The sequence below is a fragment of the Gadus macrocephalus genome, chromosome 3 (assembly GCF_031168955.1).
Source record: "Gadus macrocephalus chromosome 3, ASM3116895v1".
Lineage (NCBI taxonomy): Eukaryota > Metazoa > Chordata > Actinopteri > Gadiformes > Gadidae > Gadus > Gadus macrocephalus.
Genome location: NC_082384.1, coordinates 820,055 through 840,926, shown reverse-complemented (window position 1 = coordinate 840,926; position 20,872 = coordinate 820,055). Strand labels below are relative to the sequence as shown.

The 20,872-nt window shown below is 48.8% G+C and overlaps 1 protein-coding gene across 1 annotated transcript in view; it reads left to right on the top strand.

Annotated features, from left to right (window-relative positions):
- Positions 1 to 20,872, top strand: part of LOC132453324 (tumor suppressor candidate 3) — a 143,263-nt gene that overhangs the window by 121,932 nt on the left and 459 nt on the right. Inside the window, exons 7-9 of the mRNA XM_060046167.1 lie at positions 4,467 to 4,530; positions 5,679 to 5,753; positions 20,155 to 20,245. Coding sequence (XP_059902150.1) covers positions 4,467 to 4,530; positions 5,679 to 5,753; positions 20,155 to 20,245 — 230 coding nt within the window. The remainder of the gene's footprint in view (positions 1 to 4,466; positions 4,531 to 5,678; positions 5,754 to 20,154; positions 20,246 to 20,872) is intronic.

Genomic DNA, 20,872 nt, shown 5'->3' with positions numbered 1-20,872 from the left:
AAACGCCCGAGATGAATCCATTTAGAGATGGGGTGTGAGTGTGTGAGTGTCATCCCTGAACCGCTCTGAGAGGGCTGAGGCCAGAGCTCCACCTGGATCCATCCTTGCAGTGCCTCCTTCAACATGTCATTATCTTCTTAGTCTTCTAGAGGTTGCAAGAAAGTCCACAAACAACGTGCATATATGTCACTCATAATATTAATAATATTCATCTGGTGACACACACAAACACACACACTGCCTTTTCCTGTGAAGTGGGTACCCTTATCTTTCTCTCCTTCTGTCTCCTTCCCTTTTTTTTCACTTTCTCAAGTTCTCTCTCTTTCTGTCTCATTGGCTTGTGACCTTTTACGGAAACAAAAAAAACAAATGATCATAAACACACACACACACACACACTTGCAAACATACACACATGCACACCCTAACGCAAACATGCACACACGCAATATACACGCATATTCACATATGTACACACAAACTGCTGCACAATTGAACAAAGACACAAACCATGTGAGCCGGTGTTTACAGGAGGCAGACACGCGCCCTGCGACCGGGCCGGCAGCGATGTGGAGCTATTTGTAAAGGTTATCCGGCTGCTAGCTATTAGCACGGCCCGCCGCCACTGATGGCCTCCGAGAGGCATCAAGCAAGGGAGAGTGTGTGTGTGTGTGTGTGTGTGTGTGTGTGTGTGTGTGTGTGTGTGTGTGTGTGTGTGTGTGTGTGTGTGTGTGTGTGTGTGTGTGTGTGTGTGTGTGTGTGTGTGTGTGTGTGTGTGTGTGTGTACTCAAGTCCTTATGTGCCTGGCAGGCCAATATATGCACATGTTCGGAGCTGCCTTGATTCGTTTGAAAGTCTGACAAATTGGCTGCTTGAAGCAATAGGATTTCAACTAATGTAAACAAGACCTTTTAATGTCAATGTATTCAAAAACTAACACACACACACACATCACACACATACACTAACAGCTTAGTTGAAAATACCGTAAAGCTGGCTTTGAAATAATAAATACTACTGGAATATTAGGCAACCTACTTGCTGCTTCCTGCATCCAGAGTAGGCATGGGGACCACCAGGGCGGTGGGCTTCCTTAGAATCACACGCATCTCATGCTATTCCTCTTCAATGCTTTATATTGAAGTTTAACTAATTCCGGTGAACACATTTTTAGACTCTCTGCCATAGCTAAATTGTCAATGTGTCAGTCAAAGAGGAGCGCTGATTTCAAAGGGCCGTTAGAAAACACACTAAACACTGTGTGTATAGAGAAGCACAGTTCACATCGGATACCTGCACACAAATACATACTGACACAACAATGTTCAGTGTTCTATTAACACGTAAGCTGCTCTTACTCAAAACCCAGCCACAAACAAACACACACACACACACACACACACACACAAGCCACACACAGACACACACACGACCCACACACGCACACACAAGCGTCACACACACACACACACACACACACACACACATACAAGCTACACACACACACACACACAAGCCATACATTCACACACACAAACATGCAATTATTGACAAATTCACATATACTTTGGACATCCAGTGAGGATCCAGATCTGTGAACTGAGTATTAAACATATGTGGTGTTTAACATATGTAACCAGTCAAATGACATCTCTTTACATGCGAAGAAGGGGGTTATCCCTTGGTTATTAAGAGTTGTTTGCTACACAGAAATGTCTTTCCATGTGTTTCCATGAGCGTTTTGTAAGGACGAAGTGCTTGTTAAGGTGCGGTAGGATCAAGAGTTCATGTGGGGGCCTTCTGTGGCCCCTGTCGTCTCTGCGATAAGCACTGGTAGAAGGTCTGTTCTGCCTCAGCAGGCGCTGGTCTAGGAACCAGGCCATGTGATTTCAGATGTTCCTCTCATTTCTGACTCATCAATGCATCTCTTCTCGCCTGTCAATCTCCCACACACAGTGATGGCATCTCAATGGCGTCAGGCGGGGAAATGCAAAGATAATTATTCATAAAACATTGAATGTTGGTCCCTTTCTCTCTCTCTCTCTACTTTCCTCCTTCAGGTCATCCTTCAGTTGTATCTCACCACATTCACACATCCAGGCCCAGACACTAGTCAGGAAACAGCCTTCTGAGATCCAAGTTTATTCAGACAAATAAAGAATACAGAATCAAATCTAAATATGTCAAGTCAATACACATTGTACATCTCTAAGAAACTTAGAACTATTAGAAATAGATTAAGGATATACAAATACTACCAAGCTACATAGTAATAGTTACACTCAAATATATATCTATTCCTAGAGTAAATACAGAAAACTAAACCGCATGCTTCACGGGCTGGGCTGCTCCACAGCACACAGTACCTAAACTACATCATTGCTACACAATATACTAGGATATTGAAATAACGTGTGCCTACAAACTTTAGCACTACTGAACCCTCCTTCCTGGCTGGAAAACCCCATCACATAATTCAACAAACCAGACGGGGCGCCAAACCAAAGATCACATGAGGAGCAGAACACTCTCAGTCACTTAGTGGGTGAATGCCAAATGTGTGCATCATAGTGCACTGATGAACGGAGTCCCTCTCATGTCAATCAGATTCATTTCAAGTGGTCAGCCCTGGAACCAGGGATTCTTCATGCTAGTGGTCTGTTGTATGTTAAAGGTGTTTGTCTGCATGTGCGTGTGCCTGTGCGTGCGCGCCTCTGTCTGCATTCATACACGTTGGTGCACATCAGTCCTGACGTGTTGGAGCCTGCAGCAGACGGCTAAATCATTACGCGCGTCGCAACCCTCAAGCACAAGCCGCCTGCCTCTGAAGGCGGAGGAACGCAATGCCGCCTGACAGCATTCATATCCATAGTTTCACCCCCGCAATTAAATATTGACGCTCCGCCAGTGTGTGTCTGTCAGAGGCCCAGACAGCCTCCTGCCAGGCACCTCACACCGCCGTGAGCCCGCCTCAGAATAGCAAAGAGAGCCAGCAGGAGAGACGCCAGGGGTGTCCATGTAGTCTGAGGCCTGAGGGTCTGCATCACTACGACAACAACACATGCTCAAGAGCAACATAACAACACAACAACCTCCCATCTCCGGTCTTTATCCTAAGCCTTCTTCTGTCTTTATCCTCCCGCTCTCCGGCCTTTACCCTCCCGCTCTCCGGCCTTTATCCTCTGCTCTCCGGCCTTTATCCTCAGCTCTCTATGGCCTTTATCCTCCCGCTCTCCGGCCTTTACCCTCCCGCTCTCCGGCCTTTATCCTCTGCTCTCCGGCCTTTATCCTCAGCTCTCTATGGCCTTTATCCTCCCGCTCTCCGGCCTTTACCCTCCCGCTCTCCGGCCTTTATCCTCTGCTCTCCGGCCTTTATCCTCCTGCTCTCCGGCCTTTATGCTCCCGCTCTCCGGTCTTTATCCGCCGCTCTCCGGCCTTTATCCTCAGCTCTCTCCGGCCTTTATCCTCAGCTCTCTCCGGCCTTTATCCTCAGCTCTCTCCGGCCTTTGTCCTCAGCTCTCTCCGGCCTTTGTCCTCAGCTCTCTCCGGCCTTTGTCCTCAGCTCTCTCCGGCCTTTCTCCTCCCGCTCTCCGGCCTTTATGCTCCCGCTCTCCAGCCTTTATACTCTGCTCTCCGGCCTTTATCATCCGCTCTCCGGCCTTTATCCTCCACTCTCTCCTGCCTTTATCCTCCGTCTCCGGCCTTTATCCTCCGCTCTCCGGCCTTTATTCACCCTCTCCGGCCTTTATCCTCCGCTCTCCGGCCTTTATTACCCCTCCCAGGCTTTATTCTCCGCTCTCCGGCCTTTATCCTCAGCTCTCTCCGGCCTTTTACTCAGCTCTCTCCGGCCTTTATCCTCCTGCTCTCCGGCATTTATGCTCCCGCTCTCCGACCTTTATCCTCCGCTCTCCGGCCTTTATCCTCAGCTCTCTCCGGCCTTTACCTTCAGCCCTAAAACAATATGCAAATATTTTTATTTCAATACTAGTTCACGAGAACAGATAGAATAGAGACAGAATATGCACGCGGTAGAGTATGTTGAATTTTAACACGCATGCTTGGTTGTGTTGAGTTTGTGTGTGTGTGGGGTTATGCTCTAGGGTTAGGATGACCTGCTGCCCACTCAATGAAACACGATCCACCGTGCCTGCCCACACATGTGCCTTCTCTCTGACTCACAACACACACACATGCACGCGCACAGACAGGCACACAAACACACACAGGAGCCCATTGAGGGAAGCACACAGACCGAATTGGTACGTGTCTTCTGCAGAACGGAGATAGTATTTAGAGGAGCCACTCTGTTTACCTGAATCTTCCTGCCGTCATGTAAGGATGACTTCCTTCCTGTTTTTGCGAAAAGTGTCAATTCACATTCCTATGCTAATGCTGCGGTCAGCCTTTGTGTTTGGATTGAATGTAGACCAACATTTTCTTAATAAATCTCTCTCTCTCTCTTTCAGAGTTACATCCACGGCAGCAGTCAGGCCCAGTTTGTGGCTGAGTCCCACATCATTCTGTTGCTGAGTATCCTTCTGTGTGTATGTGTGTGTCAGTGTGTGTGATTGTGCATGTAATATGTGTCAATTGACCCAAATCACTTAACCATTGTTTATTGTCCAACAGATAGTTTTCACTGAGAACTAATTTCATGTTCAATTCAAACCATTTGCAAATGTCTGTCTGAAGTGCTGGGTATGATTTGATTTACATTTAATACAATAACAATATCCCAGCAGGCTCATTCTGCTTCGCTTCAAAAGCATTGGAATTGTAAAATGTTCCTCATACGTGTATAAACACACACACACACACACACATCACCTGCTTATGTACATTTGCAAGTGCAGACATCAACACAGGCTGACACACGTGAAAATGAGGCGTTACACAAACACACTGACGGATGCAGGTGAACACAAACACACAAACGCAAAATCATCAATGTGCAAACACCCCTGTCCGTCGTTGTCGTGGCTGGCCGCTGCCAGAGAGGCCTTTCATATTTGGACCTTGTTTTAATGATCATAAAGTAGCGTTAAATGATGTGTAGTTTTAACATTCAAATCATTCATCTAATTATTCCTCAATCCCCAACAGCGAACAACTTCACTAAGGTCAAGTCTTTGTGATTTTATCTTTTAATTACTTCTTCTAGATATCTTGTTTTAATGAGGTATTCAATAAAAATTATGAATGTATCACGATAAACGAAGCTTAGAGCAATATCAACGGTGAAGAGACCAGCCACAGTTACAAAACTGTCGCGCTTTTAGAGAATGTTTGGCCTCTTTTCTTTTACTGGTCAACTAGTTGTTCACAAACCTTCCAGCTACCCGTCAGGGGAAGGAGGGGTAAGTAGCATGTGAAGCTGCTTATCTGGGGTCAGTTCTAGTGGAACTCCACCGGATCACGTGGTCAAGTCAGCATAGAATCACATCCATTCCTCCCCCACTCATTGGCTCCGGTAATAAAGACCTGATTGAGCTTTACATCAGGCCATGGAACTAGCTACCTCTACCTTTTGTAAGTGTGTGCGTGTGCGTGTGAGTGTGTGTGCGTGCATGTGTGTGTGTGTGTATGTGTGTGTGTGTGTGCGCCTGCAGTAACAGCTGGTCTCCACGAGACAGCCTGCAAGTCCAGCATGTGTTGTTCCCTTGACAACAGTATCCCAGATGCAGCCATCACCATGGGGATGGTGCTGTTGAACGAGGCGGCTACCTCCAAAGGAGATGTGGGCAAGAGAAGGAGTAAGTTTCTCTTTCTCTCTTTATTCACTGCAGGCATTTAACCAATCACTCATTGTTAAGGTGACTTAGGCTTCAGCTTTCAAATAAACGCAAAATAGCTGACGCAAACAGTGCAGGGGCAAGAGACAGAGCCCAACGTGGAATAAGAATAAATACCGTTCTGCCAAAGACCCATATTCAGTGGGAAATTCCATGAATTGATCAACCCCCCCTCGCATGGATGGCTCCCACCAGAAAGGAGAGCAGTGCTGTGTGAGGCCAGTGGATCTCTTCAGGTTCACTCCTACCTCCTATTCTGATAGACGATTCCTGGAGATGCCTGAGAAGCTGGGGGGGAGGGGGCACATTTTATTATGGCTTGTGCAAACGGAAACACACTACCATTCCACACCGTCGTGACCTGTGTCCGCACAGCTGGCCATCGGCCCGTGGACGTGAGGTCACGCTTCAGGAGGCTCAGTGGACCATCTCGCTGGCCTCTCCAGGTAGTGCTGCTCGCACCATTCACTGAAGAAGGCTTTGTTCTACGAAACCGAGTCAAGGTGTTCAGCGGCACCCTTCTGAGGCTGTCGGATGTGGTGTGTGCATGGAGAGACACATTCATCATTACCATGTCATCAGCCCTGGCCATTTCCTTTTGACGGGAGGACGTTCCGAGGCAGAGCGCTCTCGCCCTTTAGCGTGGATATAAGGGCTTGTTCATCAGGTCCGTAACTGTTGATTCAACACAAGGAGCCTGTTTGAATCCAGCCTGCTTCACGTGTGTGGTGAACTGCAGCAGCTCCTCCCTGCGTCTTCATTTAAACCCTGCAACACGCGCACAGTTCAGGCAGGGCAAACACTTGAAGGCAGTGTAAAGATGAACACACACGGCCCACGCGCAGGGTTCCACGCACACACACACACACACACGTACACATCCTTACCGGGAAATGGACACACACGTGAAGGCACGCACTGAAGTATTCTGTTTCTCCCACGCAGTCTCTTAGAGATGTTCTAAAAGCCGTAATTAAAAGATAATGACCCGCACACAGGCCCTTCGCACACGCAAACAAACAGACACACACACACACCACTTCACACACACACACACACACACACACACGCACACACACCACTCCATACACACACTCCACCTCCAACTCCCCCACTACCACTACACCTCTAGCACTAACACCTCCAGCTCCACCACAAACTTGTCGCTTTTCGGCGACAATCGCCGTTTTCTTGGTCAATTGGGTCATCCACTTGAATCGCGTAGAACCGGAGAGTTTTTTAGGTGTGGGGGGGGGGTGCGGGGAAGGCTGTCCTTAATATGAAACCTTATTGCATAATTGTTATAATTCACATTTCTCTGGGACAATCGGAATCTCAGCACTGGCTTCAGAATCTTGAAGCACACCGCGCCAACTGAGCTTGCCTTTGGATTTGAAGTAGGGGTGTAGGCCTACGGAATAGAAAGTACACCAGTGGGAATTTGCGCTACGGTATGGATTTTGACGTTACCGTGAGACCAGTGTGACCGGTAGACAATGTTGTGTGTAACGCGTAACAAAGTAAGTAATGCGGTAATACAGTAACCTAACTACTTTTTCATGTAAAAAGTGAAGTTACGCGCAACTACTGAAAATATGGTAGCGAAACATACCGGTAGTTCCTTTTTCAATTCGGTACCACGTTACTTTTCCCAGGGACAGATTGACAGCGATACTGCCTTCTCAGGCAGTATGCTATTGCGCAAGCACGCAGGCGCGCAGCAAGCGCTCCTGCGTGCTTGTGCAATAGTCCCTTCACGAGCTCTCATTCCACAACGTACGAGACAGACGCTGGTAGCGCGAATCTGTCTCTGCAATCAGACATCGCTTCCGCAGGGATTTTGAAAGCAAGTCCTTACAACAAAATGCCAGCGGTGGAACGAGATGACAAACGCCGTCACTGTTTAACTGTCTAAGGACATGGTTCCCTTTCAACATGTCGATAGAAAGGGCTTTAAAGAGATGGTCAAAACACTCGATCCCAGGTACGCGTTACCTGCCCGCACACACTTCAGCCAAATTGAGATGACAAAACTATACGGCAAGGTCCGCAAGCAAGTGGAGAAACAAATCCATACTATTAAACATTAGTGTTTTTCAGAGATGGAAGTAACTTGAGAAAAGATTTTAAAAAATATTATGCGGTTTTGCTGCCTTTACATTATTTTACCCCTTCAGAGGTATTTATATCGAAATTAGAAGATAAAATAAACATACCGTGATATAATACTGTTACCGTCTATGCCTCAAATCATACCGTGATACACATTTTAGTCCATACCGTATGGCCCTAATTTGAAGGAACTATCTTGTGTTAAATTCGAGGTAAGTCAAGTATTTTGGAGCAAGAACAACAGCTATTTGTTTGCTTCATTCAACTAACGTTAGCTACCGCTTTTTTGATGTGATATCATTTGCAATAATATTGTATTTTTAGGACCGAGTCAACGCCGAGTACTGCACGAACGTAGAACTTGCATAAAGTTAGTAAATTCTAACAACATAGGGCTATTTAGATAAATAATCTGGTAAGGGTGTTGTCCTAGGCTAATACACCAACAGCAAATTTCTGTATAATAAAAGGCTACATTTTGCATTGAAGACTGTCATTAGAAATCGTTCCATTGTATTGTGTTCTACAACCTCCGTAATGAATTTTCACGCTAAATCCCGTCCCGGGTAGCTCAGAATTCGAGTAGCCGTATACTTCGAAAAAGCGACACTGACACTGTCACCTTTTTTACTCTGAGGAGTTTGCAGGTCTGACCACTACACCTCCACCACTACACCTCCACCACCACCTCCACCACCTCCACCACTACACCTCCACCACTACACCTCCACCACCACCTCCACCACCTCCACCACTACACCTCCACCACCACCTCCACCACCTCCACCACTACACCTCCACCACCACCTCCACCACCTCCACCACTACACCTCCACCACAACCACTACACCTCTAGCACTAACAACTCCACCTCCACCACAACCACTACACCTCTAGCACTAACAACTCCACCTCCACCACAACCACTACATCACCACCTCCACCACTACACCTCCACTGCTACACCTCCACCACAACCACTACACCTCCACCAACACCACTACACCACCACCACTACACCTCTAGCACTAACAACTCCACCTCCACCACAACCACTACACCTCTAGCACTAACAACTCCACCTCCACCACAACCACTACATCACCACCTCCACCACTACACCTCCACTGCTACACCTCCACCACAACCACTACACCTCCACCAACACCACTACACCACCACCACTACACCTCTAGCACTAACAACTCCACCTCCACCACAACCACTACACCTCTAGCACTAACAACTCCACCTCCACCACAACCACTACATCACCACCTCCACCACTACACCTCCACTGCTACACCTCCACCACCTCCACCACCACCTCCACCACAACCACTACACCTCTAGCACTAACAACTCCACCTCCACCACAACCACTACACCTCTAGCACTAACAACTCCACCTCCACCAACACCACTACACCACCACCACTACACCTCTAGCACTAACACCACCACCTCCACCACCACTACTACACCTCTACCACCACCACTACACCTCCACCACCACTACACCTCTGGCAATAACACCTCTACACCCACCACTACACCTCCACTACTAACCCCTCCACCACAAAGCCTCCACCACCAACGCTACACCTCTACTTCTAAATCTCCACCAACACCACTACACCCCCACTACTAAGGCAGGGCTCCAGAGTGCGCCTAATTTGGGCGCACATGCGCCTAGAATTCGGGGTAGTGCGACCAAATATTTTATTTGGGCGCACCGGTGCGACTAAAAATGTATCTGGTATAATTATTATTATTTATTTTTTTACAGAGCAGTCCATTCATAATATTGTAATAACCACGGAAGAGGCAGTGAATGAAGTATTGATTACACAGCGATTTATTAGACACCTAATAAACTGTTGGAACACGCAAGACCGGTAACAATAGAAACGCCGGTAAACAAACCCGGAAAGCCCAATCCAGGGGCCTGTACTACGAAGCTCGATTAGAGGGTTAGCGAGGTATGTTGAGCTGAAAGCCTGGGTTAGCTGTAACATGAAAGTCGATCTCTTTAAGCGTCGCTGTATCACCATGGTGACTTACGCTCGCAACCAAACCTGGTCGGGAGCAGCTTTTCAGCGAGTCTACCCGGAGATCGGCTACTTATATCGGCGTGCGCAGCTTCCTAGCCCCTCCTCCGATAATGGCGTCACCATTTGTGGGTGTTCCCATGGACCTCGACGCACTTATCGTACAGGCGTCTCTCCGGAGACAGAGGGTTTTTTGGGACAGAACCGATCCCTTGGCATTGTCTGACGATATTCTTTATGAGAGATACAGATTCGGCATTTATTTAAGGCATTTATTTAATGGTCAAGATATTATTAATCAATGGCGTAAATATCGACGGTGCAACCGGTGCAGCTGCCCGGGTTGCCCCCCCCCCCTCAACAACTCAGCGCAAGGCATGCACGATCCAACCCCCCCCCCCCTCCCCGTGAACAACTCGGCGCAAGGCAGGCACGGTCCAACCCCCCCCCCCCCCCCCCCCCCCTCAACAACTCAAAACTTGGGTGCACCATAAATACGTGCTGGTGCACCCAAATTAAAAATTTAGGCGCACCAGTGCACCCAAGGAAAAAGTTAGTCTGGAGCCCTGTAAGGTCTCCGCCACAACACCTCCAGCACCACCACTACACCTCCGTTACTGAATCTCCACCACATCCACCTCCACCGCTAACACCACCTCCACCAATTCACCAGCTCCACCACCATCACTACACCTGCACTACTTATACCAGCTCCAACACTAACACCACCACCATCACTACACCTCCACCACTAACACCACCTCCACCACTATCACTACACCTCCAGCAATAACACCACCACCTCCATAACTTTCTCCACTACACCTCCACCACACAACCTCCACCTTCAACATCAGCAACTACTAAACCCTGTGGTCTCTCTTCACCTCCCTCTCAGTACCCCACTGTGTCATGTGGTCTCTCTTCTCTGTCCTCTCTCTCCTCTGAGTCCTCTCATCTCTGTCCTCTCTCTCGACTCTCTCCTCTCTGTCCTCTCTCTCTCCTCTCTGTCCTCCATCTCATCTCTGTCCTCTTCTTCCTCCTCGCCCTCCTCTCTGTCCCCTCTCTCCTCTCCTCTCTCTCCTCACCCTTCCTCTGTCCTGTCCTTTCCGTCCTGTCCTGTCCTCTCCGTCCTGTTCTGCCCTCTCCGTCCTGCTTTTTCCTCTCTGTGCAGCTGTGTCTGTCGTCCCATTAGGAGAGGCCAATCATGCAGATGTACTCTGACTGCAGCAGGAGGGAGGGGCAGAGTGTTAAGATATGTGACGTCTCTCTCCTGTTCGGTCTGCTTTTCTTTTTTCTTTCATTAACCTTGCTGCTTATAGGGGCATCTTCTAGTGAACCTTATAACCTAGCAGAGGTGGCGAATGCTAGTATTCCATACCTCACAACAATATAAAGCCTGCACACATACACACACAGTTCTATTCAACACAGACAAAATGCTCCTCAACACACTGCTCCTGAAAACACACACACACACACACACACACACACACACACACACACACACACACACACACACACACACACACACACACACACACACACTCTCTCTCCCTCACTTTCACTCTCACTCTCTGTTACGGCTCAAGACAGGGTGAACCCAAACGCACGGCACAAATGACGACAGGACGAGGTTGGTAGCAATTAAACAGTTTATTGCTACACAGAGCAGAGGAGAATGTTCGTGGCGATCCGGAGTTGGTGGGTCGGACAGATAGTCACCCTCGACGGTTCGGAGGAACTGGTATTCCGGCAGGAGAGGGGAGTCGAGTGGTGGACGTGACAACGATGACTGAGGAGGGAAACAACAGGATCAGGAATGGCGACTCGAACGAAAATAACGAGAGTAACTAGAAAGGGCTAGAGAGGTCGGAGGATAACTTAACCAGGTAAGTATAGCTGACGATCTGGCGACGAATGGTTGAATGACTGGGGAAGATATAGGCAAGGCAAGGCAACTTTATTTATATAGCACTTTTCATACACAAGGCAGACTCAAAGTGCTTCACATACAAACATTGTCATACAATAAAATAAAATAATAGATAAGTAAAAGAAAAACATATGCAAAGAAATGGGTAAAATAGAAAAAGGCATTTTAGTATTAAAATAGAAAATAAAGGCAAAGTTAAAAAAGCTTTTTAGAAAGTGTATACAGGTGGGCGTGATTGGTGATGATGGTCAAGTGCGGGTGATCACCGTGGCTGGGTTGGGGAGTTCAGCAGGCCACGCCCCCGTACATGAAACAGAACATGACAGAGACAGACAAGACTAACAGAGAAAACTAGTGGCAGCTAGGATCCGGTGGGAGAGACCGTGACAGTACCCCCCCCTCTACGAACGCCACGTGGCGGACATCTGGCAGTAGGATGCGCTTTATGGAAATCCGAAATCAATGTATCATCCATGATCATATTCCGTGACACCCATTGCCGGTGTTCTGGTCCGTAACCCTCCCAGTCCACCAGGTACTGGAAACCACGCCCCCTAGGACGTACGTCCAGCAACTGCCGGACCGTCCACGCCGGGTGATTGTCAATGATGCGCGGTGAAGGTGGCGCAGGCGTAGCGACCGCCAGAGGACTGGAGGAGACAGGCTTGATCAATGACACATGAAACGTGGGGTGAACCCGAAGAGAGGGGGGAGCCGGAGACGTACAGCACAAGGGTTTATGATGGCCTCGATTTCAAAAGGTCCAATGAACCGGGGCGCGAGTTTCCGAGAGGCTACCTTCAACTGGAGATCCTTAGTTGAGAGCCAGACCTTCTGGCCGCGGACGTAATGAGGTGCCGGTGTCCTGTGGCGATTGGCCTGTCGCTGGGAGCGGGTGGAAGCCCGAAGCAGCGCAGCCCGAGCCTTGTTCCATGTTTGTTGGCAGCGTAGGATGTGGGACCGAACTGAAGGAACAGCAATCTCTGCCTCCTGCGAGGGAAACAGCGGGGGCTGGTAGCCCAGGGAGCAGAGAAAGGGAGACATTCCGGTAGTGTCATTTCTGTGTGTGTTGTGTGCGTACTCAACCCAAGGAAGATGAAGGCTCCATGAAGCGGGATTGGCGGCTGTGACGCAGCGCAGCATGCCCTCCAGTTCCTGGTTTGCCCGCTCCGCCTGGCCATTGGTCTGAGGGTGATATCCAGAGGAGAGACTGGCTGTGGTTCCCAGGGCCAAACAGAAGGCTCGCCACACCTGGGAGATAAATTGGGGGCTCCGGTCCGACACGATGTCCGCAGGGATGCTGTGTATTCGGAAAACCTGAGAAATCATCAGCTCTGTAGTCTCTCTCGCAGAGGGAAGTCCGGGTAGTGCGATGAAGTGGGCTGCCTTCGAAAAACGATAAATTATGGTGAGTATGGTGGTGTTACCTCTGGATGGAGGGAGACCGGTAACGAAATCCAGGGCGATGTTGGACCACGGACGACTGGGGATGGGGAGCGGGCAAAGCAGTCCCGACCGGGGTTTGTTGGTTGTTTTGTTGCGCGCACAGGTGGTACATGCGGCGATGAAAGACCGGGTGTCTCGGTCCATGGTAGGCCACCAGAACCGGTGTTGCAGGAAAGCCAGGGTCCGGTTGATCCCGGATGACAAGCCAGCCTCGACGAGTGACCCCACTGTAACACGTCTGAACGGACTGCATCCGGAACGAACAACCAACCGGGAAGGGCCGTGCCCGTATCGGCCTGATGAGCCTGGGCCTGGGTAACCAAGGACTCAATCTTCCAGACCACTGAGCCCACCACACAAGTGGGTGGTAGAATGGAGTCCAAACCAGAGCACTCCTCGTCCACGGAGTGCAAACGGGACAATGCGTCCGGCTTGGTGTTGCGGGAACCTGGGCGAAAGGAAACCAAAAAATAGAGCCCACCTTGCCTGGCGGGAGTTGAGAGGTTTTGCAGATTGAATATAACTTAGATTCTTGTGGTCCGTCCACACGACGAACGGCAGTTCCGCCCCCTCCAGCCAGTGACGCCACTCCTCGAGCGCGAGCTTGACGGCGAGGAGCTCCCGATTTCCCACGTCGTAGTTCCACTCTGGGGGAGATAGCCCTCGATAGAGAGGAAAGCACAAGGGTGAAGCTTACCGTCCGAGGCTGAGCGTTGGGACAGTACAGCTCCAACCCCAGTGTCCGATGCGTCGACCTCCACCACGAATTGCAGCTTGCCATCGGGCTGCGTGAGAACCGGAGCGGAGACGAAGCGTCGCTTCAACACCTCGAAGGCCACCGCGGCCTCCGAGGTCCATCTGAAGGTCACCTTGACGGAGGTCAGCGCTGTGAGGGGCGCGGCGATGCGGCTGAAGTTTCTAATGAACCTTCTGTAGAAGTTTGCAAACCCCAGAAAACGTTGGAGCTGCTTGCGATTGGTGGGAGTAGGCCAATCAGCTACAGCAGTTACCTTCCCTGGATCCATCTCCAGCCTCCCCTGGCCGATAATGAATCCCAGGAAGGTCACCGATGGCACATGGAATTCACATTTCTCCGCCTTGACAAATATTCGATTCTCCAAGAGACGCTGCAGTACTTGACGGACATGCAGCTTGTGTTCTGCGAGGGACCGGGAGAAAATCAGGATATCATCAATGTACACAAACACAAACTGATGGAGCATGTCTCTCAATACGTCATTGACCAGGGCCTGAAATACTGCAGGGGCATTTGTAAGTCCAAAAGGCATCACCAGGTACTCAAAATGACCTAATGGGGTAGTGAAGCCTGTCTTCCACTCGTCCCCTTCTCGGATGCGGACCAAGTGGTAGGCGTTACGGAGGTCCAGCTTGGTAAAAACTGTAGCTCCCCGCAGAGGAACAGAGACAGAGTCTATGAGGGGCAACGAGTACTTGTTCTTAATTGTAATGTCGTTGAGTCCCCTATAATCAATGCAGGGGCGAAGGGACTTGTCCTTCTTGGAAACAAAAAAAAACCCTGCTCCTACCGGTGAAGATGAGGGACGAATAATCCCCGCGGCAAGAGAGTCCCGGATATACCCCTCCATGGCCTCTCGTTCTGGAAGTGAGAGGTTAAACAGACGGCTGCTAGGGAGAGGGGAACCAGGAAGTAAATCAATGGCACAATCATAAGGGCGATGTGGTGGCAGAGATAGTGCGTGTTGTTTACTGAATACCGGTCCTAAATCATGATAGTCCAGGGGCACCAACGTGAGGTCCGGGGACTCCGGGACCGTCGGCAGAGCGTAAACAGTTCAATAGGCAATGGGTACTCCAAGCAGTGATCTTACCAGAGGCCCACTCCAAACTGGGGTTATGAAGACGAAGCCAGGGATGGCCCAGGACCACAGGAGTCTGCGGTGAGTCAATGAGGTGAAACGAAATATTTTCCTGATGGTTACCGGAAAGCAGCAAGGACATGGGAGCGGTCTTATGCTCAATCCTGTCCAGGTGCAATCCGTTGAGCGCACTCACCTCCATAGACACGTCGAGTGGGATGAGGTCTACTCCCTGCTGTCGAGCCACCTTTCGGTCCAAAAAACTCTTGTCTGCTCCGGAATCGACGAGGGCGGAGAGGGGCAAGGAGCGGTTCTGCCACGACAGAGTGGCCTTGAGCAGAGTACGGGAGTTAGAATAATTAGGGACACAACTCGATCGATAAACTCCCATTACGACCGAGCCGGACCCTTTCCCGGGCGCCGGGGACAGTGAAGGAGGATATGGCCCGTCCTCCCACAATACATGCAAGCGCCCGTCCGTCGGCGCTGGTCGCGTTCCTCTAAGGTTAGGTGAACGCGCCCCAGCTGCATGGGCTCTGGCTCGGGAAGGCTCGGAGGTTCACGAAAGGCCTCGGTAATCCGCGGCGGAGGTCTCACTGTCGTGTGCTGGGAAGGAAAAGATGACGGGGTCCGGACGACACTCTCCCTCCTTCCCAAAATGCGGTTGTCCAATTGCATGGCGAGAGTAATGAGTGCCTCTAAGTCGGACGGCTCGTCCCGCAACGCGATCTCATCCCGTAGATGATCAGCCAGGGAGCGCTGAAAAACGTCTCTCAGAGCGTCGTCACTCCAGCCGCTCTCTGCTGCGTAGATACGGAAATCAATCACAAGCTCTGCCACGCTGCGACTGCCCTGGCGTAAATCCAAAAGTCTCTGGGCAGCCTCTCGCCTCCGAACTGGATGATCGAACGTCCGTCGCAGCGCCGTAGTAAAAGCTAAATAGTTCGAGGCCTCGGGACCCCCGCGGTCCATCTCAGCCAAAGCCCAGGTAAGCGCCTCCCCCCGAAGGCAGGCGACGAGGTAGGCGACGCGGGAGGTCTCGGTGGCGTAGGTGAGCGGCTGCGGCTCACCTACACCACCGAGACCTCCCGCGGCTCCTGGGTTAAATTCGCTAAGCGAGCGGCCAAGGAATCGGCTGCGTCATTTGTGTCGGCTGGGTCCATCTTTTGGCCAGATCGTACTGTTACGGCTCAAGACGGGGTGAACCCAAACGCACGGCACAAATGACGACAGGACAAGGTTGGTAGCAATTAAACAGTTTATTGCTACACAGAGCAGAGGAGAATGTTCGTGGCGATCCGGAGTTGGTGGGTCGGGTAGATTGCCGGACAGATAGTCACCCTCGACGGTTCGGAGGAAATGGTATTCCGGCAGGAGAGGGGAGTCGAGTGGTGGACGTGACAACGATGACTGAGGAGGGAAACAACAGGATCAGGAATGGCGACTCGAACGTGAATAACGAGAGTAACTAGAAAGGGCTAGAGAGGTCGGAGGATAACTTAACCAGGTAAGTATAGCTGACGATCTGGCGACGAATGGTTGAATGACTGGGGAAGATATACAGGTGGGCGTGATTGGTGATGATGGTCAGGTGCGGGTGATCACCGTGGCTGGGTTGGGGAGTTCAGCAGGCCACGCCCCCGTACATGAAACAGAACATGACAGAGACAGACAAGACTAACAGAGAAAACTAGTGGCAGCTAGGATCCGGTGGGAGAGACCGTGACACTCTCACTCTCACACGCACACACACACACACACACATTCGTTGCGCACATAATTTCATTATACATATGTCACACCTACAAAATTGTGTAAAATTTTCTTTAAGTTCCTTGACTTTCTAAGATTATCTATCACACATACACAGGGGAGTTGAAGACATCACCTGTTTTGTCTGCGCAACAGTTTTCTTCATAATCCTGATCAGTAATATCATTCCTCTGCGACACTTTAATGGAACACCGTACTCCTGAGGGATCCACACACACACGCACGCACGCACACACAGGAATGCACACATTACAAGCCCATTACAGGTATAGAGGTGTGTTCAGGCGTCTGCACACACAGCATGCATTATTAATCAGTCCCTCCAGGATTTCGCCTAACCCTAAAATGCCTGATGTTGCGTGAGCTTTTCCAAAATGTTGCGTTGAAAGTTGCAGTTTTTTTTTGGTTTTTCATGCGATTCCAGTGCGAGAGGAAGTTAAAGTTTTCCTGATATTAAATATGAACTTATTACTGCAATTTTCCCAGAGTAATTTGTTAAATATTAAGTTATTACTGAAAAAAACATTAATTAAGAGAACAAAAACACTGAGAAAAGGTCCTATGAATAATTGATTCTGGATTCTTTCTGCGCTGGCAATTGACTTGGATGCCACAGCCTGTGTCATAGTGATCTGCCTCGTCGCCTGACGTACTGCCTGCAGTTCTGCAGTTCTGTAGTTATGTTTTGCGGTGGCAGAATGCTTATCACTGGAAGATTTCGCTTATGTTCCACCACAATAGCTGCGTTTCCATCTAAAAGGTGATGCGAATCTTTGGACAGTTCGCAAAAAAGTTATTTGAATTAGGTGCGTTTCCATCAAGTGCTTGGAGCGGGTAACTACCCTAGTTCTGCCTGGAGGTGGCGCTGTAGGCAAAAAAATGATGCCGTTACGTGGCTGTAATAAATGGTAGAAGTAGAAAAGCTGTATCGTTGTTTGAGAGCGTTCCACATACTCCTCAACACATTCCAGGGCTTGTTGTATCCTTTTTGTAACATCATCTCTCTTAGGTCTTGATAAATAGTGGAAATACGTTGTTGCTTTCCATCTAAAATAGCTGTTAGGTTATTTTCTTGGATGAGAGCAAGGAATAGTTTAATCTCTTCGTCGGTCCACACATATCTAGTATTTACATTGGCCATCTGTTCGATGTACGTAATTAAGGATATATTTAAAGGATATACAAATGGTTAGAAATAGATACGTCGTTTCTCGAACACGTATCGTTGTTTGAGAGCACAATAGGGTGTTGACGTTACACGTTGATGTCGGCAGGGTTGCTATGGGCGGTCGTTATGCGGAAATCTGAAAGACTGTCAGTCCTGTGTGTTCAAAGTTCGCTACGTCACAGCTGTTTCAAAAAGTGTGTTTCCATCTCCCATTTTGCGAATTTACTCTCATTTTTCAAAAACCACCTCAAGCGAGCGGATCAACTTTTTTGCGAATTAGAGGATTTTTATGCGAATTTTGGTGTTTCACCGTTTACTGATTCGATGCTTCAAAGTTCGCATAAAATTAGGGGGATGGAAACGCACCTAATGTTACATGCAGTGCAAAATAATTTTCCCCCACTTTCATGTAGAATACCAGGATACTGAATTTTTACGATCTTTCGCAGTTATTTTGGTCGGCAAGTGGGAAACGTTCGACGCGCACATGCTGCATGAATGCTTGAATTGCTTGAACGTAAACACGGAAGTAAGGTGGAAGATAGTTTGTCGACGTCAGTTCAAGACGACGCCATCAAATTTGCGGGAAAGTTGGGGTGGTTGGTTAAAATTGCGACACCGCCCTGAATTTGCGGTGATTGGTTGATGTTGCGTTGAAGTTGCAAATCACAACATTGCGAAATCCTGGAGGGTCTGATTATTAGATCCAGACCAGATCCATGTGTGAATCATATTGTATGTTCAATTAAATTAAATTAAATTTTATTTGTATAGCCCTTAATCACCATTACAGTCTTAAAGGGCTAACAGGCCAAATATTTATAACACTTTACCCAAGCCCCCACAAGGGCAAGAAAAAACTCCCTTAAATCAGCATGGAAGAAATCTTGAGAAGAAACGCATAGTAGGGGATCCCTTCTTCCAGGGATGCTCAGGAGTGCAATGAGTGCCATAATTGTTATGCCACCAATATGTCATATATACCCATCATATATACAGCCCATCATATATACCAGATGGGCTTGTGAGGGAAGGATGCAGTGATAGCAAGAAGAATGGATGTACTAGAAGGACAGATAATCAGATGGATGGATGGATATACCAGATGGACAGATAGACGGATGGATGGATGGATGTTCTAGATGGACTGACGAATGGATGGATGGATGTACTAGATGGACAGATAGACGGATGGATGGATGTACTAGATGGACAGACAGACGGATGGATGGAGGTACTAGATTGACAGATAGACAGTTGGATGGATGGCTGTACTATATGGACAGACAGACGGATGGATGGATGGATAGACAGATGGATGGATGGCTGTACTAGATGGACAGACAGACGGATCGATGTACTAGATTGACAGACTGATGGACGGATGTACTAGATAGACAGATGCATGACTAGAATGGATAAATACAAACTCACACACACACAAACACACAGGGATACATTCCGCACTGTTCAAGCAGATCAGTGGCACATCTACTCCACCTGGCGGTTGAGCTGACGGCCAATGGGGCTCAGCCCTCAGATCATTAGCATGCTAATTGAAGACTACTACTGTTTAAACAGAAATTCTCCTTTTCTCCTCAATATTTTCTACCCAGATATACCCAGACTGTGTGTTTTGCTCCCAATGAATTGTAGAGCGTACTTTAGTTGGACACTGCGTGTCATTAAGGCAACCATAGGCCTCCATATTTATCCCTTAATATTGATGTTTGACTTCACCTCTCTGTCCCATTTGTCCGTCATCTTTTCGGACATTCATTTCATTTCAAATAAGATGTTTCATGCCTGCATCTGAGTAGGCCTGTTGTAGGGTATAGTGTATATAGCTATATTTATTTGACACCACTCCTAACTTATGTTTTTGTGTGTGTGTGTATGTGTGTGTGTGTGCGCGTATGCGTACGTGCGTGCGCGTATGTGTGTGTGTGAGTGCTTGCGTGTGTATTTGTGTGTGTGCGTGCGGTTGTGTGTGTGGGTGTGTGCTTCTGTGTGTGCGTGTGCGTGTGTGTTCCTACAGTCATCTGTCTGGTGGGGCTGGGCCTGGTGGTGTTCTTCTTCAGCTTCCTCCTCTCCATCTTCAGGTCCAAGTACCATGGATACCCTTACAGGTAACCATGGCAACACCACTGTACCGCGGGGCTCTCACAGGCTGTACATGGTTCACACTCTGCTGTTCACAATATTAAATCAATACGCACCACTTAGGCAATACCATGGACCGCCCCAAAAACCATCCATCAGTGCACACTAAATAATATAAATGATCTGCTATAGTATTGGCCCACAGCGTGAACTGCTGTGGTTTTGGCTTGATTCCATATTACTGATTGACTCTGCTCACCGGTTAAACACAAGTGTTGCAGTGAAATCGTCCACACAACGATTTGTTTTAGTTAAACTGTTAGTCGTTTAACTCGCTGTTTCAGCTCCACTTTGAACACTGAGATTTAGAAAAGGAGTTTTGGCCCCAGAGTTCCAGGGAGGAGGGGGACCTGGTATCCCCATGGTTACGGCTCGTGGCAGCGCTGGGAAAGTTTTCAAGCTAGCACCGTGATGAGCCTAATAATGATTGATGTTGTGTATGAACTTATCACACCGTAGCATTACGGTGAGGGTCCGAGAAGCTTACCTCTGGGACAAAGCAAATGCTGCTGCTCAGACGAAGCTCAACGCACACACACACACACACACACATCTTGTTGGTTGGAGGGGGTCAATCCTTTTTTTCGTTTTTA